A 24580-nucleotide genomic window follows, 5' to 3' on the forward strand; every position below is an offset into this window, starting at 1 on the left:
TACACCCACTTTTAAAAAACATTTGGCAGGCACCACAAAAGATATTAGCAGGCTTTATGCCACCTACGGGCACCATGTTGGAGAACCCTATACCACAACATATCCTTTAATGTGAACTCTGGCATTTACAGCACTGAGCAGCTGAACATGTGATGCATCATTAGGTGATTTGTTCTGCTGGCTTCAGTTAGAAAGAGAGGGGGGAAAGGTATGTTTAGACTCCATGTATCAACTTTCCTCAAATAATCCCATTTCCCAGAGGTGACGGATTTTGCTACTGTAGCCCATTGAGTTATATAAAAGGCTCTGCCACATCTGCAGTCAGTGTATGGAATGCGACAACTCAAAAAACAACAGCCGTTTTTGATGTGGAACATCTACTGGTGTGGTTCCTTCAAGGAAGTCTGCGGACATGAATGTCAGTAGTCCTGCCCCCCCCCCCCCAAGGGACTGTGCCAATAGATGGGCCATGGCAGTGGTGCCAGAGCACTGGGGCGCGCTCAGTGCTCTGGCATCACTGCTGCCACCCTCTGGAGAGTGGGGGCCGCCTAGGGAGAATGGTGGGGGTGGGGCCAGCACAGTGACACACAGCGCTGTGCGTTGCTGGGCCGGGGCCACCTCTGCTATGCCTCCAAGGCCGCTCCCGCCCTCCTCTTAGGGATCAAAATGGCAGACTACGTCAACATAAAAATCGTGTAGTGTCTACTGGGTACGTTGGTGGTCACTGAGTTATTAATGTTCTTAACATAAGATACTATTTAAAGAGCATGTATATTTCTAGGGCCGTGGCTCAGTGGTAAAGCGTCTGCTCTGCATGCAGAAGGTCCCAGGTTCTATTCTTAGCATCCCCAGTCAAAAGAATCAGGTAGTAGGTGATGCGAAAGATGCCCTCACCCCCAGCAGAGATCCTGGTTAGCCACTGCCAGCCAGATTAGGCAATACTGACTTAGTAATTATTCTAGGTTAAGTTTGCATGCAAAGAAATCCAATGATTATGTTTTATTTTGTGCAAGTTAAAGCTAGAATAATATCTAGATATGAATTTGTTACCACTTAACTTGGATACCTGAAATCTAGAAATGTTCATGCTGATTAAGCTGTATATTTATTGATTATGTCCTACAGTATGTTACGACAGTATGTATTATGGTTAAATGGAATATAATTCTTGGAAATACATTGTTTATTATGGATGTTTTGGCTTTAGGGGAGGGGTTCCTTGAAGTGTATGTGTGGGGTAATTGTAGTATGTATTATCTGAATATGTACTGTAGTATAAAGGAAAATAACTTCAGTGACCTGGATCCTGTGTTATGTAATGAAGTAGAAACATGAAAGTTAATCAGCCCTGAAGCAGCTTATATATGCTAAGCATGAATATGTGCCATAAGGGAATCTTACAGGTTTAAGTTATTGTGAGATTCTTGGGTTTTACTGTGACAGCCTACACTATGGCTGTTCATCTGGAATCCTTTCTGCATTTTCATCTTCTTCCTGTAGACTTCTTTTCTTTCTGTTATACTTTTGCATGAATTGTGTAAAGTTGTGGGTGAAGTATTGCTTAATGTGAGTTAACACGACAGTTGTTCTGCACAGATTGCCAGACTGAAGGGCAGAACATCCTTTTCACTGATGGAGAGTATATTAATCAGATAGCAGCTTCACGAGATGTAAGTAAAGTTTTTCTTCTTGTTGCATTTGGCACTGATTTCTTTTAAGAGGTGGGAAATGTTGCCTTCAACATAGGTTTTATTTAAATAGAAGTATTATTAAATTAAATAAAAAGCTGCTTTAAAACAAAAGTGCAGTTCTCTCTCTCTCTCTCTCCCTCCCTCCCTAGATTTTGCAAATCTCAGCTATTATACATTTTGATACCTTCATTCTGAGTTCTCTGCTTTGTAAGGCAATCATATGCAGGCTTATTCTGAGCTTTAGGGATGCCAGACTCCAAGTCAGACTACATAAATCAGATCCCCTGGAGAAAATGGCTGCTTTGGAGGGTGGACTTCATGGCCTTGAACCCCACGGAAGTCCCTGACCTCTCCTTGCCCCATCCCCAAATTGCCAAGAGTTTCCTAATCTGGTGCTGACAACACTTTCTCCCAACTCCCACTGGTGACCAGTTGGGAACTGGCAACCCTAGTAAGCCTACTGACTCAGTGGGCTGAGTCTTCAGTCCTTACACAGGATTGCTCTGTTAGGCTTGGGCCATTCTGAAAACTTCCATTGCTACAAGTGTTTCTGCCAGCAAAGCACAGCATTCTTGCCTCCCCGTTTTTGCTGTAGCCTAATTATCCCCTGGTATATTTCTGGGAGGATAGGGCCTCCAGGAACAGCATGAGAGGAGAATCATGGGCCAGCAGCTGGGAGGGAAGAACTGGGAAAATTACCTCCTCCCTTCCATCCCTGGAAATATTAAGCAGTATTCAACCCTTAGTCTTTTCTAATGAATGTTGTTCTGCATCCAGAATTAGAAGTTCAGTAATGTGGATGATAAGCTTAACACTTATTCAATTATTTGCAGGAAGGATGTTGGCCTGGGAAGGTAGGTGAAAGGCATGTGAGAGGCTCTGAGGTTTTTGAGAGCATTTTGGTTCATCTGTGGTGTTAGCAGATTGTGTATGTGTTTTCTGCTTGATGCAGATAAGAGCAAGTGTTAAAAATGGAGCAGAGGAAAGCTGGTAAAAATGGGATTCCTCATTTTACTAACAAATAAGTTAACATGTTTTGCAATCTTATTAACTCCTGGGAAATGTTGCAGCTCTTGCTAATTTCCTGAACAGGTTCTGAATGTGATTGCTGCTTAAAAACATTGTGTAAATTTAATGTACTTTCAGACCTCTGGAACTGAAACTCATTGTTTAATTTCATCATCTTTCCATGGCTTATTTTACTTAAAATGCAAATGTTTAACCCTGTTTTCTTCATCTCCCTACTGCCATTATAATACTCAAGTCTCACTAAAATGTATAAATCCTTCAATCCAAAAAAATCAATTTCTTTATTTTTCAGGTCTTAATTCAGTTGGATACTGACTTTGATTTCCAGCTACCAAAATGGTCAAGTCTAAAACATTCTGAAAATATTTGAGATTTTTCAAGACCACTGAATAGCTGGAGTTAAAAGGCATTGGAAGGAAATGCAGTCCCTTTAAATACCTTCGGACTTGAATTCACTCCAAGCTGAAGTTATGGATTAGAGTGGAGAAGGCATTTAAAGGGACCCTGTAAATACTTCCCCCCTTCTTTGGAAACGAGGGTGGGGGCACCTTCTTTGGGGGCCCATGGTCAATCTTTTTTAAAACTTGGGAGTTTTTTGAGGAGAGGCAACAGCAGCTATGCTACTTATTTGGTGCCTCTACCTAAAAAAATGCATTCTCCATTATACTGTATTAGGAACATTCGCTATAATTTTATTTGTTTGCTTATTTTCCAATTTATATGCTGCTTACAACAGGGCAGCTTACAACATTGCATAGAATAAAACAATAATTAAAACATTTTGAACATATTAAAATAACCAGGGAACTCTCCACCCTCTGTGGTGGGAGAAAAGGGGGGGGGGGAGTTAAGTGCTTTACTGTTGGAATACTAATGACGTATGGACCCCCAAGGCTATAATGGAGCCCCAAAAATTTGGATTTCCGAAATATTTATCAAATGCAAATACCATACCGCTATTGGGATTGAGAATATTGTAAATACTGGTATTTTTCAAGTTCATTATACTCAAACAGTGCTGTTTGTTTGTTTGTTTTTGCACACCTTTGCTCTACACCCATTTATAACTTCATTATTATAATATTTAGTGAGAGATGAGTATCATAATGGCAGTTGGGAGCTGAGCACATATGAAATAGTATTAGAGTGCTTTAGATTATTAAAGCGCATAAGATATATAGGTCTAACATTTCAGCAATATGTCAGTTTTGCTTGTTGTGTTTATACTCTTATTCATGTTGACCATCACCTCATCTTGCGTATACAGAGCTGCAGAAGGTTCACTGTGCAATTTGGAAAGGGTGGGATTAGCCTTCCCTTGTCAGTAAATTTTAAAATTATTGAAACTGATATTCTCTCTCTTGCAGGATGGCTTCGTTGTTCGAATATTTGCAACGAGTACAGAACCTGTACTGCAACAAGAACTGCAGCTTAAGCTTGCTAGAAAATGTTTACATGCATGTGGTATCTCATTATTTGATCTGGAGAAAGACTTGCACATTATCAGTAAGGCTTCATTTCTTCTTCTGTCATCTTCATGATGCTTTGCATAGGAACCACATTTGAATGAAGAAATGTCTGAGGATAAAACGTAATACAAGAACATGAATTGTAATCATGTAGATGTGTTGCCCATAGACACTTTCATATGATGTAATTTAGTGCAGTGGTCCCCAACCTTTCTGAGGTTGGGGACTGGCAGGGCATCGGGCCGCACCCACGCATCGGGCTGCGCCCGCGGGCCATGCCCGCACGGGCGTGGCCGGCCCTGCTTCCCTCTCCCCGCCTTCCCGCAGTAAGAAGCTTCCCGGGCCGCAAGCTTGCGGCCTCGGAAGTTTTTTACTGCGGGGGGGGGGAGAGGGAGCCGCGGCCCGGCGCCATGGCCTTTGCGGCCCGGCACCGGGCCGCAGCCCGCAGGTTGGGGACCACTGATTTAGTGTATTTACAAGTCATATTTGCTGCACATTTGAGGCAGCGGTACCACTTTCTACAAACCATAGGTCAGTTGCGATTTGCTAATTAATGCTTACTTTTTAATCTGCCAGGTATAGATTTGCTTAGCCTAATTTCCTGGAACTTGCTGGTAAATTTGCTTATAACTAGACTCTTTACCGAGCACAGTATTTCAGTGTTTTTACCGCTACGAGGCATCGTTAGTGACATCTACTTGAAAGCATTCAGTACTTCCTTGAAGTTTTTCCTTGGATGAATATGAACTATGTAGAGCTGGGACTGTGGTGCATTAGAGCATGACATTCAAGCCATTTTGAAGAACTATGATGGCTAATTGTAGTTTTGTATTCTTAGGTACAGGGTTTGATGAAGAGTCCGCTATTCTTGGTGCAGGAAGAGAATTTGCACTAATGAAAACAGCTAGTGGAAAGGTATTGGAAATGCTTTGTTATGGATAATTAGAACTGGGTCCTTCATTATGGTACTTTTGAGTAACAGGGCGTAACTTCGTATGTGGGCCAGCTACCCATGATACTGAGTTATGTATCATGCATGTTCTTGTTCTTCAAAGTGCAGCAGTGGAGGCTGCAGTATAAAGCCAATTCAGGATGGGGGGGGGCTATTTAATGAACACATCGCCAGAGGGAAGCCCCTGGCCTTTCTCAGGTTATAGCCAGTTTGGTGTAGTGGTTAGGAGTGCGGACTTGTAATCTGGCATGCCAGGTTCGATTCTGCGCTCCCCCACATGCAACCAGCTGGGTGACCTTGGGCTCGCCACGGCGCTGATAAAACTGTTCTGACCGGGCAGTGATATCAGTGCTCTCTCAGCCTCACCCACCCCACAGGGTGTCTGTTGTGGGGAGATGAATGGGAAGGCGACTGTAAGCCGCTTTGAGCCTCCTTCGGGTAGGGAAAAGCGGCATATAAGAACCAACTCTTCTTCTTCTTCTTCTCTGCAGCTGCATTTCATAAAAGAAAAATACATTGAAGGAAAGCTATCTGTGACTAAGCATTATGTGGACCTGTGATTCAACATTTACAGACTTACTTTCACAGAATGAAAGCATCTGTGTGTTCATGCTTCTAGTTTTGCTAGATGACAAATACTTGATCATGTAGCCAATTAGTATACACCAGTATAAAGTGTTTGGGTTGGAGCTAGTTCCTTCTTCTGCAAGTGGCATGGCACCCAAGATAATAGTAGACATTTTTGCTGATTTCCCCTCTTCACCCTGCAGATCAGTGCCGTCTCTGGGGATCTTCTTAGAATCATAGAATCATAGAGTTGGAAGGGACCTCATGGGTCATCTAGTCCAACCCCCTGCACTATGCAGGACACTAACATCCCAATCGCTCATTTGCTGTAACCTGCCACCCCTTCGCCTTCATAGAATCAGCGTCTCCGTCAGATGGCTATCTAGCCTCTGTTTAAAAATTTCGAAACATGGAGAAGCCATCACCTCCCGAGGAAGCCTGTTCTACCAAGAAACCGCTCTGACACCCAAGAACTATTTTGGTGGGAGTGCAGAGACTGTAGTGTGTCGGGGGAGGCACCCTGCTTCTTCTAGTAGCATTCAGCTCACTGTGAAACTCTTGCCACACTGCTGTTTTTTTTTCTTGTTTGCAATGATGGATTTCTGTGGCTTCATTCTGTATCCAGTGATATATATTAGATGCTCATGTAGTCTTTGTGGATTTTGTTTTCTAGATTTATTATACTGGGAAATACCAGAGCCTTGGAATCAAACAAGGTGGTCCTTCTGCTGGAAAATGGGTAGAGTTGCCAATTACCAAATCCCCAAAGATTGTCCAGTTTTCTGTTGGGCATGATGGTTCACATGCATTGCTTGTTGCAGAAGATGGAAGTGTATTTTTCACAGGCTCTGCAAGTAAAGGGGAGGATGGTGAATCAAGTAAGTTTTACAGTAACATGTCTATATCTGTGTTAGCAGCTAGAAGTACTTTGAATGAAAAATGGAGATACTTTTTAGTATTCTGGTCCTTTGTGTTGGGGGTTATCATCCTCCCTTTGTGTTATATCTCAGTTTAAGATCATGAAACTTGGACATATTTCTCCGGTGGATAACTTTCTTAGTAGGCATGCACTATGAGCAAATTTGCATTACTTTGTGCCTCTACATAAAAAAGAGCAGGTTGGGTTTGAAAGCAGGAAGTATATTATTTTCCTTATTAATCATACCAATTAAAAACAAGAGCATAAACATCATTTCCTAATTTTCATGTGGTGTTTTTGAATCTTTGTTCAATTTTGGTGATATGAGCAAAGGGCAACAATACTTCATTTGTGTGTGTTGATGGATTTTGTTTAGATAGTTTTGTTTTTTTACTTTAAGATACTTTTGGAGAAGGTTTGGATGTGAATTGGCTGTAGAAATCAACAGGTGGCAGGAGTGCCAAGGGGTACAAATGCTGACAGGGGCTCATGGGAATTGTAGTCCATGGACATCTGGAGGACCACAGATTGACTACCCCTGGTTTAGACTACTCCATTACACTCTACCTATGGATGCCCTTGAAGAGTGTCCAGAAGCTAGTTGGTACAGGACATTCTTGTTCCACCCACATTGGCTCCCAGTTTGCTGCCAGGTGCAATTCAAAGTATCTTTAATGCCCAGTATGGCTCAAGGCCCGCATACCTGAAGAACTGCCTACTCCCATATGACCACCCCCAACTGGTCATCTTCAGAGCCCAGCTTCAGGTGCCCTCATCACCAGGGACCTCAATCATGGCACCAAAACTCTGGAACTCCCTCCAAGGGAGGCTTGTTTTCCCTCTTCTATTAATGTCTTCCACCAGCCAATAAAGACTTTTTGGTTTTGTTTTGACTTTTCCTCACTGTCTCATTAGCATTCCTCCCTGTTTGTGTGTTCAAATGTTCTGTTCATTTGTTCTAAACATTATTTTAACATTTTGATCATTTGCTACTTTGGGACCCTAAACTGGGTGGAAAGGCAGCATATGTATATATTTTGAATAAATTAATAACGTTTGCTTTGTGATCTTGGGAGGTTGAGGACATTAAAAGAAATCTGTGGTTTATACTTATAAGTGACTTATAAGTATTCGTTGCCATTAATTGAGCCCTCAGATGAATTAATATGTTTGCGTAATTCTGAAAAAGAGAATGAGGGATGAGTCATACTTCCATGTTGGCATGTTCCTTGCTTGATGTTGTGCAAAAGTACAAATCTGAGAAATATGATAGATACTGGGGGAGGTGAAAGATTCTTATCCATTATCCCATTTTTTCCCTAGCTGTTCTGGAACGTATTTAAATCAAATAGCAGTGACAGTGTGGTAATTCCAAACATTAGCCTAACAAAGTGTAAAATTGTTCAGCTCCTCAGTCTTTTGTTAAAACTTACCCTCTGTAATGTGTCTTTCTTTCCCTCTGTGTAGCCAAAAGCAGGCGGCAATCTAAACCATACAAGCCCAAAAAAATAATCAAAATGGAAGGAAAGATTGTGGTGTATACTGCGTGCAATAATGGGAGCAGTTCTGTCGTTTCAAAAGATGGAGAACTGTACATGTTTGGAAAGGATGCTATTTATTCTGACAGCACAAGTAAGTTGAGACCTCAGGTGTGTTTAAAGTGAGTGGAACTAGTAATTTGGTAAAAATACCAAGGATGGTGTAATGGTTCGGTGTAGTGATTGGGCTACAGAGACCTGATTTTAACATTCTCACTCAGCCATGAAGTTCTTTGAGTCCGTTACTCCTCCAGCTGACTGTAACTCTAGGATTGTTGTGAAGCTAAAATACTGTAGATAAAACTATGTGTACTGTCCTAATTCCTCCAAGGAAGGGTTGGATATGGGCAACTGCTTTGCTATATCTTACAGGCAACTGGCCAATTGAAATCTCTCTCCTAGAGGAATGGAAGAACACCATGAGCATGAGATCCTTAATTGGTTATTTTTGTATAGATGTCTACCTTCTGTTTAGTGACAGAAACCTCCAGTTTACATTTTGATTTGGAAATCAAAGCATGAAAATATTATCAGTGTGCTGATGATATAATCTATTTTTTTCCTTTCAATGATGTTGGGTAAGACTGTGGATATTATCCATGATTCTCTGAAGATGCTAAAGGACAGCAAATTAAAGCTTTGTCCAGACATGATGGAGGTGCGGTTAGTCAGTACTGTGGCCTGAGGGTATATCTTGAATACTGCTTCCTTAGAAGAATTGTCATATTGTGAACATGCATTAGATCTGTGCAAGTGGAAGTAGAAATCTTCTCTGTGGCACATAGTTCCAACTGCAGCTCTTCTTTGAGCTGAACAATCTGGCCACAGTTGTCCATGTCTTGATCATTTCAAGTTTAGATTAATTACCGTGTGCTTGTGGGGTTTGCCCTTGAGTGCTTTAATTGGTGCAGAACACAGCAATAAAAGCTGCTTGTTGGCACAAGTTACAGTGAATGTTCTGAAGGATTTGCACTGGTTTGCAGCTTGCTTCTGAATACAACTCAGAAGCCTATAAAACCTTAAGCAAAGTGCCCATAATGCCCCCAAACAAGGTATCTAAAAGATCTCCTGCTATCGTATGTAGGTATGCAGTTTGGTTTGTAGCAGAATTACGAACTGATATGCTGGTTTGCAAACTGAACTGGTTCGTATAAGTTCATGAGCCAGGTGGGCATGTACAAAGCTAGGCTTCCCAACCATATTCTGCATGATTGCCTCGCCTCTGGGCTTTCTTGAAGCCTGAAGAATGTTTCAGGGGTTTCTCAGGGGTAAAAAAGTTGAGAAAGGCTGGACTAGAATATTGGAAAGAGAAGTCAAGATCTCAGTCTACTGGCATCACAGGCAGCACTTATAGTAGACACATTGACCAAATATGCATGGGGAGAAAGGCTGGGCTGACAGCGACATGGCAGCAGGGTTAATCGCTGCTTACGCAGGACATTTCTGCCAGCCTGGAAAGGAAAATTGCACATTAAAAGAGAATACAATCTTCTACTAGCAGTAGATCTCTGGTAGAATTTCAGCTAGCTAAGAAAGCCAGTGCTGATTAACCAGATTTACTACACAAGATGACTTATGAGAGCTTTAATCTAACGAATGAAGTTAAAGCATTCCTTTGCTATTCCTGTCGGAGGGCATTCAGCTGGACTTGATGGATGTTAATTTTCTTCCATCATTTTGCTCTTTACTCTTTGAGGAACAAGACAGTATAAGACATCATACTGAGGGGCAGTATATTAATTAAATGAATAAATAAAATAATTGTCTTATTTCAGATAATTACAGCATACTGTAGTGTAAAGTAATCAATATTAAAATTCAATAGCTAATAAAAATTGTCATTAATTACTCCATACAAGTATCTTGACAAGAATAAGCAATTATCTTTAGCTAGTCCTTCAGATGGAATCAGCCTTCTCTTGACCAGTAAGAAGCCACGTGAGCCAGGTCCAACAAGAGAAGAAATTCCCATTCCTGTAGAGCCCAAAATTATAATTAATCTGAAAAAAATCCCCAACTCCCCAGCAGCAAAAAAAAGCTGACTATTTGGGTCTTGTGGACTCCATACCTTAAGTTGAAATATAGCTGGTTGGCTCTCTAGAGTTTGTTGCAAGGACAATAAAGTGTTTATGGCCTCCTCCAATGTGTTTTACTTCTTCAGGAGACCTAATTAATGGATGAACCTAATTTTCCTGGCTACTTTTCCCCAGAGAATATCCATTGGTCCAAAGAGGTGGTAGACCCAGGGAGGGAGGGTATCTGTCTCATTTAATTTTGTCCATTTTGAATATTGTACCATGATCTCTTGGTGGCAGATGATCTGGTCATTGCTTTTCTATTAAAGTTGGGTGATTTGATAATTATTCTATCCTCAGTTTATATTTCCCCATCTACACTTGGTATAACAACTCAAAGTTGGGGGAAATTGTTGATAATTTGTGTGCACGATTTCTGGGAATCCATCTAGTATTAGTTTTAAATTCCCTCACTGTATTGCCTCCTTAACATGGGAAAACCATTTCAAGGGACTATTTCCTGATGCAGATGTTCTTCAATTATTATTGTGAGTGTGCTTTGACTATCATTTCTGCAAATTTAACAGAACCTTGGCTTAAAGTGAAAATCAAGGAAGTTATATTTAAAGGATTAAAATTAGGAAAAGCCCCTGGCTCTGGTCTAATTCCTAATGAGTTATTCAAGGCTGATCTACAATGCTGGACCATAGTCTTGGCCCCAGTTTTTATCCAAATTAGTTCCAGTGAGCAAGTACCTGATTCATGGAGAGATTTGATTGTTATCCAAATATTTAAAAGGGGTTTAGACTGGATCCATCCTGCTGTCATCCAATTAGCCTCCATTGGAAAAGTTATATTCTGCTTTTCTCGTTAAGAAACTTCTGGATTGGATGGAATCCAAAACCATATTGGGCCATGCAGAGATAGCTTTGAGGTTCTTTAATATATTACCATTGTCTGGTTCTTTACCATTTGGCTGAGAAATGTTCATCTTTTAAAGAGGGGTGATTATATGAGGTCTTCATTTATTGTCCACGGAGACTGTGTACAGCCAAAACCCCAAAGAGATGGGTTCTAGTCTAATCAAGCCTGACCTTTCCCTAGAAGCTAAAATCACTAAACTGAAGCTACCATACTTTGATCACATTATGAGAAGACAGTGCTTACTGGAAAAGACAATAATGCTAGGAAAAGTTTAAGGCAGCAGGGAAAGAGGACGATCCAACATGAGATAGATTGACTCATTCAAAGAAGCCGTGGCCCTTGGTTTGCAAGACCTGAGCAATGCTGTTAATAATGGGACATTTCGGAAGTCATAAATTCATATGGCTTCTGGAAGTACAAGTGGATTTATGGCACTTACGTAACTGGTTGGGAAGAACGTTTGTGTCTACTTTCAGAAATGAAGGCTGGTGAGCACTGGTTCTCTGGTGTTCTCTTCTGAGGCTTCCTTCCCTGCATCTGTTTGCCTGGTACCAAGTGTTAGGTGCCCAGAAAAAGCACACTTATTTATGACGTCTCCTGTTTTTCATTTGTGTCTTTACTTGCTTTATTTTGTCATCTCTCTGATTTTGGATGACAACATTATTTTTCTTCTCGCCCTTTTTTTGTATGGCTTCTTTTATAATTTTAGAGATTAGAAAATCTTCTGGAAGCAAGTGTGATCAGAATGTGGAATATAAATGTTTCCAATAAACGTATTTTATCACAGTCTGCCCGATTTCTGGATGTGGGAAATTAAACATTTACCATTCCATTGTGTGTTGCCTTACAGGTTTAGTGACTGATTTGAAAGGTCATTTTGCAACTCAGGTAGCCATGGGCAAAGCTCACACTTGTGTGCTAATGAAGAACGGAGAAGTGTGGACATTTGGAGTGAACAACAAAGGGCAATGTGGAAGAGACACTGGTTCCATGAGCCAGGGAGGGAAAGGTCAGTTCCTTCCTCTTCAATGGCACAGTCCTTATTTTGTATTCCTATAGTTTATAGTGAAGCTCCAATACCAAGGACAGTTTTATCCATACTTCTCACCATTTTTCTTCCATTTCACTTTTTGTGTGTGGCCTTTTTTCATTCTATGTCTCATCTTCATTTTTATTTGTACACCTATATAGTTGAAATGTTAATGTTCTGCATGTCTGAACCAGCAGTGTTACCTTCTATTTTGTCTGCATAAGGTACCCTGGCTGCAGAAATGTGTTCAGTGTAAAGATGAGCACCTATAGTGATCAGCTGTTAAAGATTTTGCCTTAGTTTTTCTAGGTCTACTCGTTAATAGTCCTTGTGAGTTCTTATTTGCCATCCTAAAGGCCACTGTTCCTAGTCTTCTTTTCCCTCATTCAGTTGCTGTCTGAATCTGTTTTTCTGTAGAATTTTCCACTTCCTGCCTTGTGTACTGCAATTTTTTTCCCCCACACTAAAATTAAAAGGAACTGTTCAACATCTTTTCACCCGATTGCTTTCTTTCTTAGGTGAGCATCTATAACATCATAGGCTTTGGACAGGGGGGGGGGAGAGCTTGCAGTTTAATGTTGGCTTTGAAGCTCTGTGCTCTCTTAGTTTTAGAGCAGGGTTAGTCAAACTGCAGCCCTCCAGATGTCCATGGACTACAATTCCCATGACCCCCTGTCAGCATTTGCTGGCAGCATTTTCTGGCAGAGGCTCATGGGAATTGTAGTCCATGGACATCTGGAGGGCTGCAGTTAACTACCCCTGTTCTATAGTATACTTGTGTGTGTGCAAGATTTTTGGTATGTGTTCATTGTTACAAATATCATGGAATAAGCTTTTGTGTCTCCTTGAACCGTTTTTTTTTTTAAAGGTAGATGTTTTAAATAAAGAGAACTTTGATCCTGGACAAGCTTATTTACTGAGCACTAAGATCCTGTAGAATGGGGCTTGGGGAAAACTTTGATTAATTCTATATTTAATTTTTAGTCACTACATGTAGTCACCTTAGTTTTATGCAAGCAATTGTGTACTGTAATTTTTTAAATTAGGTTTTTAGAGTCTTAGATGTGCCTGTCAGTGGGGGGGAACATTGATTTTATTGTTTTATATATATGCATGAACTATTGTAAGGGCTGCTTGCCTTTTTATATGTAAGCCGCCCCTGAGCCGACTTGTCGGGAGGGGTGGGATATAAACCTAATAAATGTAACATAACTATTACAGAATTATTGCTTTCTTGGCTTAGATCCTCTATATCAGCGGTAGCCAAACTGTGGTTCCCTAGACGTCCATGGCTTTCAGTCACCATGAGCTCCAGCCAGCACGATGGCAAGGGCTCATGGCAATAGTAGTCCATGGACATCTGGAGAGCCACAGTTTGGCCACCCCTGTGCTGTATGAATCCTGTAATGCTGCACTGGTTTACAGAATCTGGCATGGATCAGTTTTGGTTCTCTCCTAGGCTTTGGAGTAGAGAACATGGCAACAGCGATGGATGAAGATTTAGAAGAGGAACTAGATGAAAAAGATGAGAAGTCCATGATGTGCCCACCAGGCATGCATAAGTGGAAGCTGGAGCAGTGTATGGTATGCACTGTTTGTGGGGACTGCACAGGCTATGGAGCGAGTTGTGTTAGTAGTGGACGTCCTGACAGAGTCCCTGGAGGGTAAGGAAAATGTTTCATACTCAGCCTTGGGAACAGCCTTGGGAACAGTTGTTATGGAATTTAGCTGACTTGTATTGCTGCTGTTACTGCAGTGGGGCAGTAGCAGAAGGAATACCCCATAACTGCTTCAAGCAGTGGTTGGAAAGTTCCTGATGCTACAACCTTGCTATAGTTTATTGGGTCTGGTCAGTGCCTGAAACCTTGTCAGCTCCCCTCTGTATACCACCTTCAGGTCCCTGTTTGAGGATAAGGTGAGATATAAATACAGGTGGCATTTTCTTCGAGAGCAGCAGCTTCTGAATTGCCTACAGCTATATTTTTTTCCTTTTATTCAAGTATTTATATGCTACTTTTCCTCTGAAAAGCCTCTTCCAAGAAAAATACAGTGCTCAACCACCAAATAGTGAAAGCCACAGTTTGAGGCTTACGGTTAACAGACATAGAAAGTGGGGTGAAAAAGTGGGAAGTCATGAGTTGTTGTATGCCAGGGGGTCCTGAAATAAGCTTTTAAAAACACACTTCAGTTCTTTGGTAATACTACAGAGAATCTGTTATGGCTATCTATACTTGTCGGCAAAATTTTCATATATTTCTGCTTTTCAACATTAAGCTGTTTGGGAAAAAATACCTTTTGGTAAAGGAAGTAATTACTTGTCTTGTCAGAAGCAATGGTAACAATGGTTTGATGGTTGGTAAACAACTTGACAATGGGAATGAAACGTGGGAGTACGTGGCTTAGTAGATGGATGTCAGATCTTTAATCTTCCTGTTTTAAAAAGACCGTACTGAAAGACAGACTCTAATATCAAAGTGGGAAAAGGCAACCTTTAGTATATGCTTCAGTGTAAACTCCTGTTTGCTCTTATACTTAGTGGTGCTGCATGCAATAATCCAGGATAGACGGAAATCTGGGTTTGAGTTGTATCCTGCTGGCCTTGAAATTCTGGAGTGGGGCGGGTGTTTAACTGCTAAGTTTGTTTGGGTTGGGATGCAAAAACCCGATCATAAGCTGTGTGGCTAATTGTCTTCTTGGCTTGTAACAAGTATTCCAGCAGGGTAGCCGTTTTAGGAAAACTGAACAGGAGTCCAGTAACACTTTGAACAATATTTAGTCCAGCATGAGCTTTTGTGAGACTGTTCTTTAGATACAACAGGAAAAAGAAACCTCTTCAATGTTACAGAAAGGTTTCCGTAAGAAGTATAAAGTAACCATTGCAAAATTTGATGTGTGATTTTGATGAAATAAGACAGTTATCATTCTATGAATGAGTGTTGTGAGCATCTATAATTTGATAATACTTTTCTCTCTCCCCACCTCCCCCCCCCCCTAGAATCTGTGGGTGTGGCTCTGGAGAGTCTGGCTGTGCGGTGTGCGGGTGCTGCAAAGCCTGTGCTAGAGAACTCGATGGCCAGGAGGCCAGGCAAAGAGGAATCTTGGATGCTGTGAAAGAGATGATCCCGCTGGACCTTTTGCTGGGTAAGCAATCTAAAACTGAAATGTGTGAAACCTTCTCAGAAAGATATTAAAAAGCCTCTTTTGTTTCACCTCCTCTCTTTTTGGGGTAACGTATGATGACCAGCCTCCTAAAGCCAGATCTGCACGCCGATGTTAAAATCACTTTTCTTTGTGAACCATAATTCTTGATAGTCGCGCAGAAGGCTTTGCAAGCACAGGTTTAATTAACAGAGGATTAAATGTACTCTGAACTCATTTTACAATTGCATGAGCTTAAAATTTTTCATGCCTTTAGATAATGTGTTTCAAAATCTAGTTTTATCTCCTTCATTTAAATATGTTGACCAAACTTGTGGTTCAGGGGCACTGCTATTGTAGATTATTATGATATTTTACTAATAAAATAGCCAATTTATTCACAATTTTTTTGCAAGCCAGTGCCATCCTAATTTTGTTTTGTGTGTGTAAGAGAGAGCAAGCATTCAAACTTTAAGCATGAAGGGAAAATAGCATTTCACTCTTATGTTTTGTAGTAAATAGCATTTATTTTTCACATGGAACAAGATGTGAACCTGACAGACAATACACTGAGGATAGTCAAGACCTTACATTTTCATTTTTCAGAGAAAAGTTAAGCTTCTTTCACGGCAGATGAATAGTAATGACTTTTGCCCAGCGCTTCAGTTTGAAATTGTTTTAGAAATCGTGTACAGATGCATTTTTTGGTGTATACATCTGTGTCAATCATAACAGTATGTGTTTCAAAGCCTTTCAAATGTTGAGCGTTGTTGCCTATTAACTATTACAGCTGTCCCTGTGCCTGGAGTTAATATTGAAGAACACCTCCAGTTACGGCAAGAAGAGAAGCGACAGCGAGTGAACAGGAGACACAGACTGGAAGAAGGGAGAGGTATGCAAGATCTGTCCCCCCCCCCCCCAACCGCTTCCTACAAAATCAGGCTTGATGAATAAACAATATTCTGAGAAATTTAGAGCGATTAACAGATTAGCAAATAAATTGTGCAGGTGAATTTTATGTGAATGACTTTGCTTTAGATGTTCTGTTGCTTTCTTGTTGTTTGGGATGCTTGCTTTCTCCTGAAGTACTAGAATAATCTTTCAAGATGAAATCACAGACCAGGCAAAGAGCAAGTGATGAATTTTCAAAATAGGACAAGTCTGAATGGTAAATATAAACCTGTAAGTAGGCACAGTCAGTTTTTGTCATGAGCTAACCATCTCAAAAGGCTGTTGAGTCCCAGATAGTATCTGATGTGCCCATTTTAGCTGAAGCCTACCACTGAAGTATTGCATCCTTCAAGCCTATTAGTAAACATCTCGGGGGATATAATGGTCCCTTACTGGCTTAAGTGTTTCTAGTTTTAATATCTGATTTGTGACCATGTATTATTCTCTTGCCTAGAGTCTGTCTAGTTGACCATAAGCAACCAAAGGGCATTGTTGACATGATTTCTTCAGCGATTTATATCACTTAGGTTATTACTTAAGTCCCAAGTGAGTCCTAAACCTTAATGGGGAGAGTTGTGTTGGCACAAATGCTTTTTTATTTGCAAACCTCCCCCTCACTATTCAAAGTGCAGAAAGTCAGTGGGTTTATCAGATGAAAGGAGAACTTGGAGCAAAGCACCCCTCCCGCCATTAAGCAAAAAAGTCTGCCAGAAGTCTTTATATGTCCTTGGAGAATTTCCCTTCTCAGCAAAGATGTAAATGTAACTTCCTAGGTTTGAACATAACTTCTCCTAAATGCCTTGGAAAATGCCTTAGAAAGGATTCCTGTGCTACGTTTTGTTCTTGGATCTAGATATACCAGAGTATAAAATACAGGCTACTGTGCTATGCAAATTAAAGAGGGGATGAGTGGGAGAGAATGGAACCTGTTTCTGTGTATTTTAAAGAAGAAAGTTACGTGCATGCAAATCACAGGTACATTTTGCATTCTGATAACAAATGCATACAAATTTTTCCTCTAACCGAATAATGCATCTTGCAAGGCGTTGGCATCTGAGGGCCAACACTTCTCACTGCAGAGATCAAAAATCAGTTGATACGGAACTGGGCATCCTGGAGCCTTTATCCACTAGATGGGTGCTCAGCATTTCCATCTTTATTTTAATGCAGATTTTTAAAATAAACATAAAATTATGATGGGTGAACTGAATCCACTAACTTAATTTTAAAGTAAGTTCGGGTTACTTTTGTTTTGGTCAGCTTCATCTGGCATTGAAGATTAATTTGACAAAAGAAGTTGAAACTAGCAGTACCGCTGACAGTATGCCTCAGTGAAGTTTTTGAACTTATAGCTTTTGCCTTGATAGTACTCCTTTGTCTTTCTGAACATATTGGGGAGGTAGCAAAAAGAATGATAATGTTTTATTTGTTTTTATAAGACAGAACAACTCTCTGAACAACTCAGGTGGCCGACATGACTGTCCATTTAGTGCTAACTGGTCATTTGCAATTGTAGAATGAGTTGTTTTCACAATTTCACAATTGGAATTTGAGATTCATCCAATCACTCCTTGGTCTGCAACAATTTTAAGAAGTTTGGATGTGGGGGAGGGACAGAAATCTTCCATATTTGGGTTGTGACCAATTCAGAAGTTAATCCCTTTCCCCTGCTTCCTGGAATTCTTAGTGGATCATGAGCTTAGCCACATTTCCTGGGTGGAGACGGTAGCATTTTAAGATACTTAGCAAACTAATGCAAAACAGATTTTTTTTCCCATAAGAAAATGTGTCACCTCTGGTGAAGATGTACCAGGACATCTGGTCTTTATTTGCATGTTATTCTTTTCACTTGAGGATTTCCTTCGTGTATCATATTGTCATAGATGCTCATGACAAAGAACGGTGTACTCAGCAGCAGTCTTAAATCAGACCCCTGCGTTGTCCAATTTTTATGTGAAATCAAAAGGAAACGTACAAGTTGTAACTGCAAGCTAAGCCAGAACTGAAGAGCACAGGCAAAAAGACCTTTTACAAATGATAAAGCCACTTGGCCAGCAGTGGCTGAACTGTGGCTCTCCAGATGTCCATGGACTATAATTCCCATGAGCCACTGACAGCCAATGCCTTATATTTTTAGAAGACCCTTTATCTTCAGATTGCCTTCATAGACAATCTGTAAATGAGAAAGTGGGAGATCTGTGTCAAACAGTAGTATAGCGAGAGAGGTTGTGTGAATCTCAGTGAACCACAGGGTCAGCAACAAAAAAATTTTGCTGCTTAAATGACAGTGGAACGATGAGATAAGAATTGGTTAACGATGCACAGCTGCATGAAATGAAGATAAGTGGGAAGATGCTAAGCTGTCATGTTTGGTGAGGTGACAAACCAGGAGTTATCGAAATGTGCAGAAGGCTGCTGACATATTCGGGAGTCACTGCTGGGATGTATAAGTTACTTCAATTTGTGTATGAAAGGGAAAATTGCAGAGAGAGAAAATAGCACCGGGAGAATTAGAGGAGGCAAAAACCTACCACAGGACCCTGTCCATACTTTTCCAATACCAGGACTCCCTCCTTTCTACCAAGAGGGCTCTTCCTCCAGAAATGTGTCCTTAGGTATCTTCTTTTTTAAAAGCTGGAGTTTAAAATAGGTAACAGTTAACTTGGTTTTCATCTAGTTTGATTTCGAAAAGCTCTTCTTTGCCCTGTACCATGGCTTAATGCTAAGGGACACTTTTTTCTCTCAGAATTAATTCTCAACTTTAGATAGAACAAGTTCTCTTAAACAAATGTTCCTCACTATATTCCTCATCTCCTAGTTCTGCATGAAGTTTGGGTCAGGTGCATGTAGCCTACATAGTTCACCCATAATTTTTATTGTTTATCTTTTTTTATACTTGTTAGCCCAAGTGCCTCTTTGCTTCTACTGATAAGGGGTTTTATTCTCATTTGTAAAAATCATTTGGAGGCAATATAATTCAAATGTACAAATGACCAGATCCCTTCCCAATAAGATATAAAAAGGTAACAGTATCCCCTGTGCAAGCACTGAGTCATGTCTGACCCTTGGGGTGATGCCCTCCAGCGTTTTCTTGGGAGATTCAATACGGGGTGGTTTGCCAGTGCCTTCCCCAGTCATTACCGTTTACCCCCCAGCAACCAAGCTGGGTACTTATTTTACCGACCTCGGAAGGTTGGAAGGCTGAGTCAACATTGAGCCGGCTGCTGGGATTCAACTCCCAGCCTCATGGGCAGAGCTTCAGACTGCATGGCTGCTGCCTTACCACTCTGCACCACAAGAGGCTCTAATAAGATATAATGGGGATGAAAAAATTCAGCCTTCCCGAATATGTACTGAATCTGAATACCGTACTGGCATTGGAATTCGGGAATATCAGAAAAGACTGATACATGTCGGGTTCAGTATACCCAAACCCCAATATTCCCTTTTGTTTTGCATGCCCCTGCTTACAAACAGACTAACATGGCTACCCATCTTGATCTGCTGTAGACCAACACAGCTAGACGCTGAAATCTACGGCATTCAGGAAGGACGGAGTTTAAATCACTACGATGGCTCTTGAGATGCTTAATGGCAGAATTCTCAGTTTTAAAAAAAATTAGGATGCATTTTGAGCTGTGTAGGCTTTTATTGTGATGGTTGTTTTTTTTTAAAAATTATTCCAGTGCCACTGCAAAAAGCAAAATTATAAATATTTTAAATAAATAAATATGTAGTTTGATAGAATGCTTGCATACTTAAGATTGGTACATAATGGCTTTTGCTAAGAAAATACAGTGATGTGTACAGTCACATGGGAGCTCCAGTTTTGATTCCCTGTAATACTATCATGCATTTATAATTGTGTATAATTAACAAGTGCTCGGATTGTCGTTCAATTTTAGCGCCTTTTCTAAAAGTGTGAAGTATTGACTACTGAATATTGCATCATTTTTCATGCGTTTAATTTGGATTTTTGTTGAACACTGTATTTCCGTTTTGTGAGCTTTCCTATGCATGTGCAAAAAATTTTCTCCTCAGGCCCCCTTGTATTTCCTGGTCCCATTTTTATGAACCATCGAGAGCAGGCTCTAGCCAGAGTAAGACCCCATCCTCCACAGCTAAAGCATAAACGGGACAAGAACAAAGGTATTTGGTCTTCCTTATTGACTGGGGTTGACTTACACCTATCCTAAAAGTTATTTTTTTCTATCCAATGGGTGTTAATAGCGAAGCATACACCATTCACAGTTTCTTGTTAATCTTCTGTACCCTGAGGAGAAAGAAAACACATTTTCAGTGCTGAGCTGCTTGTACCTGTAAGAGTGTGAAATTTTAATTTTCCTTTTCTTTAATGCATGTCATTGTTTTTTATTTATTTTTATTTTCTTAATAAGAAATTAGAGGTAGGACAAATTATTCTTTCTAGTGTTATCACTGGCTGGAAATAAAATTGCAAGGTTTCCTTTATTTGTTGATCTTTGGGATTCTGATCCAGTAAGATCCTTACCAAATGAGAATTCCAGATTATTCAGCTAACAGATTCGAATTGACGGCCAGTTCCTGGCCACAAGGGAACCTTCCATGGCAAAAGGAAAAGTAATAGCTGAACTTCTTCCTATATTGCAGGGGAAATCACACAAATTTCTGTACAATCTGGAAAAACAAGAGTTTCTACAAAGGTTGGAAGATATGGGAAACTGACCACCCTTTCTAACCTCTACAAATATTCCTCTGCTTTTCCAGATTGTACAGGTATTCTTCAGGTGTGTCATGCCTTCATTTCTGTCTTACACTGCAACATTAAGTTCAGCTATCCCCTTGCCATAGAAAATGCCATTGTGATCAAGGACTGGCCCTCAATTCTAATCTGTTAGCAGGAGTGTTTTATTGAATGCTGTAATCACTTAAGCATACGTAGGGAGTGAAATGAACCCCTACTGGTTTACTATCTGTTATCACATGCTAGAAGTACCTTTCTGTGGTTTGGCCTGGATAATCTCCGTACAAAAGAATAAATGGGCACACAAATGACAAAAATGGCAAAGGAAGGTTCACTGTGAAATTGCTGAATTATTCATCCAAGTATGAATTGGGTTTTCTCATCCATTAGAGGTCATAAATTATTTTAGAGCTAGGAAGACTGTCATGGCTAATCCTACTGCTAGGGAATCACATAGAACTATTACTGGACTCTTGAATTTCATGACCTTTTTGATCTAGTAACGTTAGGAACAATTTAATGGAGGATCTTTATTGTAAGGAAAGAAAGCTCTGCACCACTTTTTGAACGTTCTGTAGTCTAAATAAGTGACCTGGGTATTGAATTAAAGGTCTGCTTTCAGGGTTGGCACCCACAGGCCTGTACTAACCCCTGACAAGCTGTCTCTAACACTGTTGCTCATCTTCAGATTTCAGGAGACAGGATCTGAGTCTTCTGGGCCTTTTCTCTGTCATGCTCAGCCGCCATTGGTTAGCAGAATAGGGTCACCTAGCCTCTGTGCCAATCCTTGCTGTTGTTGGCCTCCTGTCTTTATAAGCACTTCTATTTGCTACTGGCTGCTCAGCCTCCTGAGCGGCTGCACAGCTGCATGTTGACTGAATAGAAGGGCTGCACCGTTGCTTACTTGGCTGTTGGTGTTCCTTGCAAATAGCAACGTCATCCTAGGTCTGAAGGTGCCCTGAATGGTGACAGTGCCAAACAGGCATTACTTCAGCCTGTCTTATCTAGTTTTGCTTATGACGGCGAGCAAAGAAAGGGTTCACTGCCAACTCTCCTTTAGTTTTCAAAGTTTGTGTTCTGTCTCTTAGGAGTAAGCATGCTGGAAACAAGAAAGAGTGCATGGCCCATCATGAATAAAATAGAAAAGTGGTGGTGTGTGTCAGTAGTTTTGTAAATCTTCAATTGCATTGATCGTGTTGTGAATCACTCTAAAACACAAGAAGGCTCAAGTAAGGAAACTGTTAAGGAAGAACTCTAGATTTACATTTGGAAAATTGAGGATGGCAGTAACTGAGGTCTGTTTTTTCCTTTGTTTACACTGAACATATCCATTGGGTTTTCTTTGTTGTTCTGCGTTGACTTTCCTTTCTTCAGTGCTCAGTTTGCTTTCTGATTGCTATTTCCTCGGATTTTCTGAGAGTGCTTTTTTGCCGATTTTCCTCGTTTCGCTTCTAAGCCAAAGGTGAATTGAAAAGCATGTAGATTCCTTTGGATTTTTCCACGCAAACACTTTTGCTGCTCCTCAAAGATCACAAGCCTACCCACATCAAGGTTGTCCCCTTCCGCCATTCTTCCTCCTTAGAGGCTCGGTAGAAAAACCAACTCTGCTTTTTCTTCTAAATGGAATTTGTATACTGAAAAAAGAAGAAGAGTTGGTTTTTACATCCCACTTTTCACTACCCAAAGGAGTCTCAAAGCGATTGATAATCGCCTTCCCTTCCTTTTCCCACAACAGACAGCTTGTGAAGTAAGTATGGCTGAGAGCTCTGAGGGAACTGTGACTGGTCCAAGGACATCTAGCTGACTGCATGTGGAGGAATGTGAAATCAAACCTGGCTCTCCAGTTTAGAAGCTGCTGCTCTTAACCACTACACCAAGCTGGCTCTCATTAAAAAGAAAAATTGACAAGCAGCATGAGTCTAGCAATAGTCTTGGATCACTAGATTAAAAAATTAAAACAATAGGGGAAGTTTAAAAGGAAAACTGGGTGAGGTTTTCTTCTCTGCTGGTATTAACTTGAAAGGGGAACAGTGTCCTTGGTGAAAAAAAAATATTTCTATGCCTCATGCAAACAACAAATAGCAGGGTGGAATGAAAGTGGAATGAAAGTGTGGAATGAAAGTGACATGATATATAAAGAGAGACACAGGGATGGGAAGCCTAAAGCTTTGAAAACGTTGTTTCTTTTCATGCTTTACCAGATAAAGTTGAGGGAGGGTCATTTTGGCAGCCTCTGGAAGCCTAGCATTAAAATGGTGGCAGCCACATGGACCTTTTGTAACCTGCCAAATTTAAGAATCATTAGGGATGGAGCCATTTGGAGGACAGAGTGCAAATGACACAGGGCAGGCTCTAAAACACTGCCAAGATCACAACTAGGGTTGTGGGCAGCGGCATCCAAAGCGACTGTTCCAGGCCAAAGCAGCCAGCACCACGGCATGGGGGAGGAGGGGAGGCACGGGCGCCGGCACATCAGTTGGCACACACATGCAGGTGCAGAGCTCTGTGACTACATGCAGGCTCCAGGTTGTGTGCTGGCGCCTGCACCTCCCCTTCCCCCCACGCCACAGTGCTGGCTGCTTTGGCCTGGAACGGCTGCTTCGGACGCCAAAGAGCACAACCCTAATCACAACCAGTATGCAGGATTGAATTAGATAACCACACAAATTTGCAAGGAAAGGCAGGAAATTAGCATTGCTATGCAGCTGTGCTAAGGTATCTGCGAGACTCCACCCCCCCTTTTTTTTCTCCTCCATTTTAGTGGGACACCAATTGAGAGCCAGCTTGGTATGGTGCAGTCTCTAATCTGGAGAACTGTGTTTGATTCTCCACTTCTCCAGATGCAACCACCAGAGTGACCTCGGGCCAGTCACAGTTCTCTCAGAGTTGTCTCAGCCTCACCAACTCACAGGGTGTCTGTTGTAGGGAGGGATTAGGCGATTGTAAACTGCTTTGAGAATCCTTCAGATACAAAAAAACAGCTCTTTTTCTTCTGGAAAAAAAAAGCTTTCCAGATCTTCTGTCAGAGAACTGTTCTCTCATACCAATTGCAACCATGTTCAAAGCATGGTGGAGTTGCAGCTGACTTTGCACAAGTGTGTATCCACACACGTTCATTACCAAGGATCACAGCTGCAGTTCCATTGTTAGTGCATTTTATTGTGCATTCTGTACACCCAGCATGTTCCCTTAGTATGAGGTCTTGTGACTCCTTCTCAGTTTTCACAGTACAGCAGAGAATCTCCTGGAGCTCAGCAATATAAAAAATGGGGTTTAGCAGCTGCTTGCCAATTTCAAAAAGTCTGGTCAGTTTCAATACTAGGTTTCCTTCCCTTTGCCTATGTTCCTTTCTGTTCCCTTTCATTCAGTGAACTAACACTAATATACATGTTTAAAAACTCCAACCATGAGGATTTAAGTGGAAGGGACATACTGGATGCCACTGTGCAGCTGTGATAGGGAAATTGCATTATTATTTTTTTAACTTTGGTTGCTACCCCCAACACATCACAAGTGACATTCTACCCCAATTTATAAAAGTGCAGTTTTTAAAATTGTAGCTGCTGAATGGAGGAAAAAGAAGGTGTGTAAGGCACATAACATCAAAAGTCAAGATTAAAGACTTACTGCTCTG

At 40.9% G+C, this 24580-nt stretch overlaps 1 protein-coding gene across 19 annotated transcripts in view; it reads left to right on the plus strand.

The window, feature by feature from the left end:
• Positions 1 to 24580, plus strand: part of MYCBP2 (MYC binding protein 2) — a 184351-nt gene that overhangs the window by 36488 nt on the left and 123283 nt on the right. For 11 of the 19 annotated variants that reach the window (XM_077343930.1, XM_077343933.1, XM_077343931.1 and 8 more), the window contains exons 9-19: positions 1597 to 1670; positions 2525 to 2545; positions 4088 to 4226; positions 5028 to 5104; positions 6382 to 6586; positions 8095 to 8259; positions 11955 to 12113; positions 13594 to 13798; positions 15130 to 15275; positions 16063 to 16164; positions 20265 to 20372. In XM_077343930.1, coding sequence (XP_077200045.1) covers positions 1597 to 1670; positions 2525 to 2545; positions 4088 to 4226; positions 5028 to 5104; positions 6382 to 6586; positions 8095 to 8259; positions 11955 to 12113; positions 13594 to 13798; positions 15130 to 15275; positions 16063 to 16164; positions 20265 to 20372 — 1401 coding nt within the window. The remainder of the gene's footprint in view (positions 1 to 1596; positions 1671 to 2524; positions 2546 to 4087; positions 4227 to 5027; positions 5105 to 6381; positions 6587 to 8094; positions 8260 to 11954; positions 12114 to 13593; positions 13799 to 15129; positions 15276 to 16062; positions 16165 to 20264; positions 20373 to 24580) is intronic. The other 8 variants (XM_077343934.1, XM_077343935.1, XM_077343947.1 and 5 more) reach the window with 2 other exon arrangements.

Source organism: Paroedura picta, chromosome 6 (genome assembly GCF_049243985.1).
Source record: "Paroedura picta isolate Pp20150507F chromosome 6, Ppicta_v3.0, whole genome shotgun sequence".
In the NCBI taxonomy this organism is placed as follows: Eukaryota; Metazoa; Chordata; class Lepidosauria; order Squamata; family Gekkonidae; genus Paroedura; species Paroedura picta.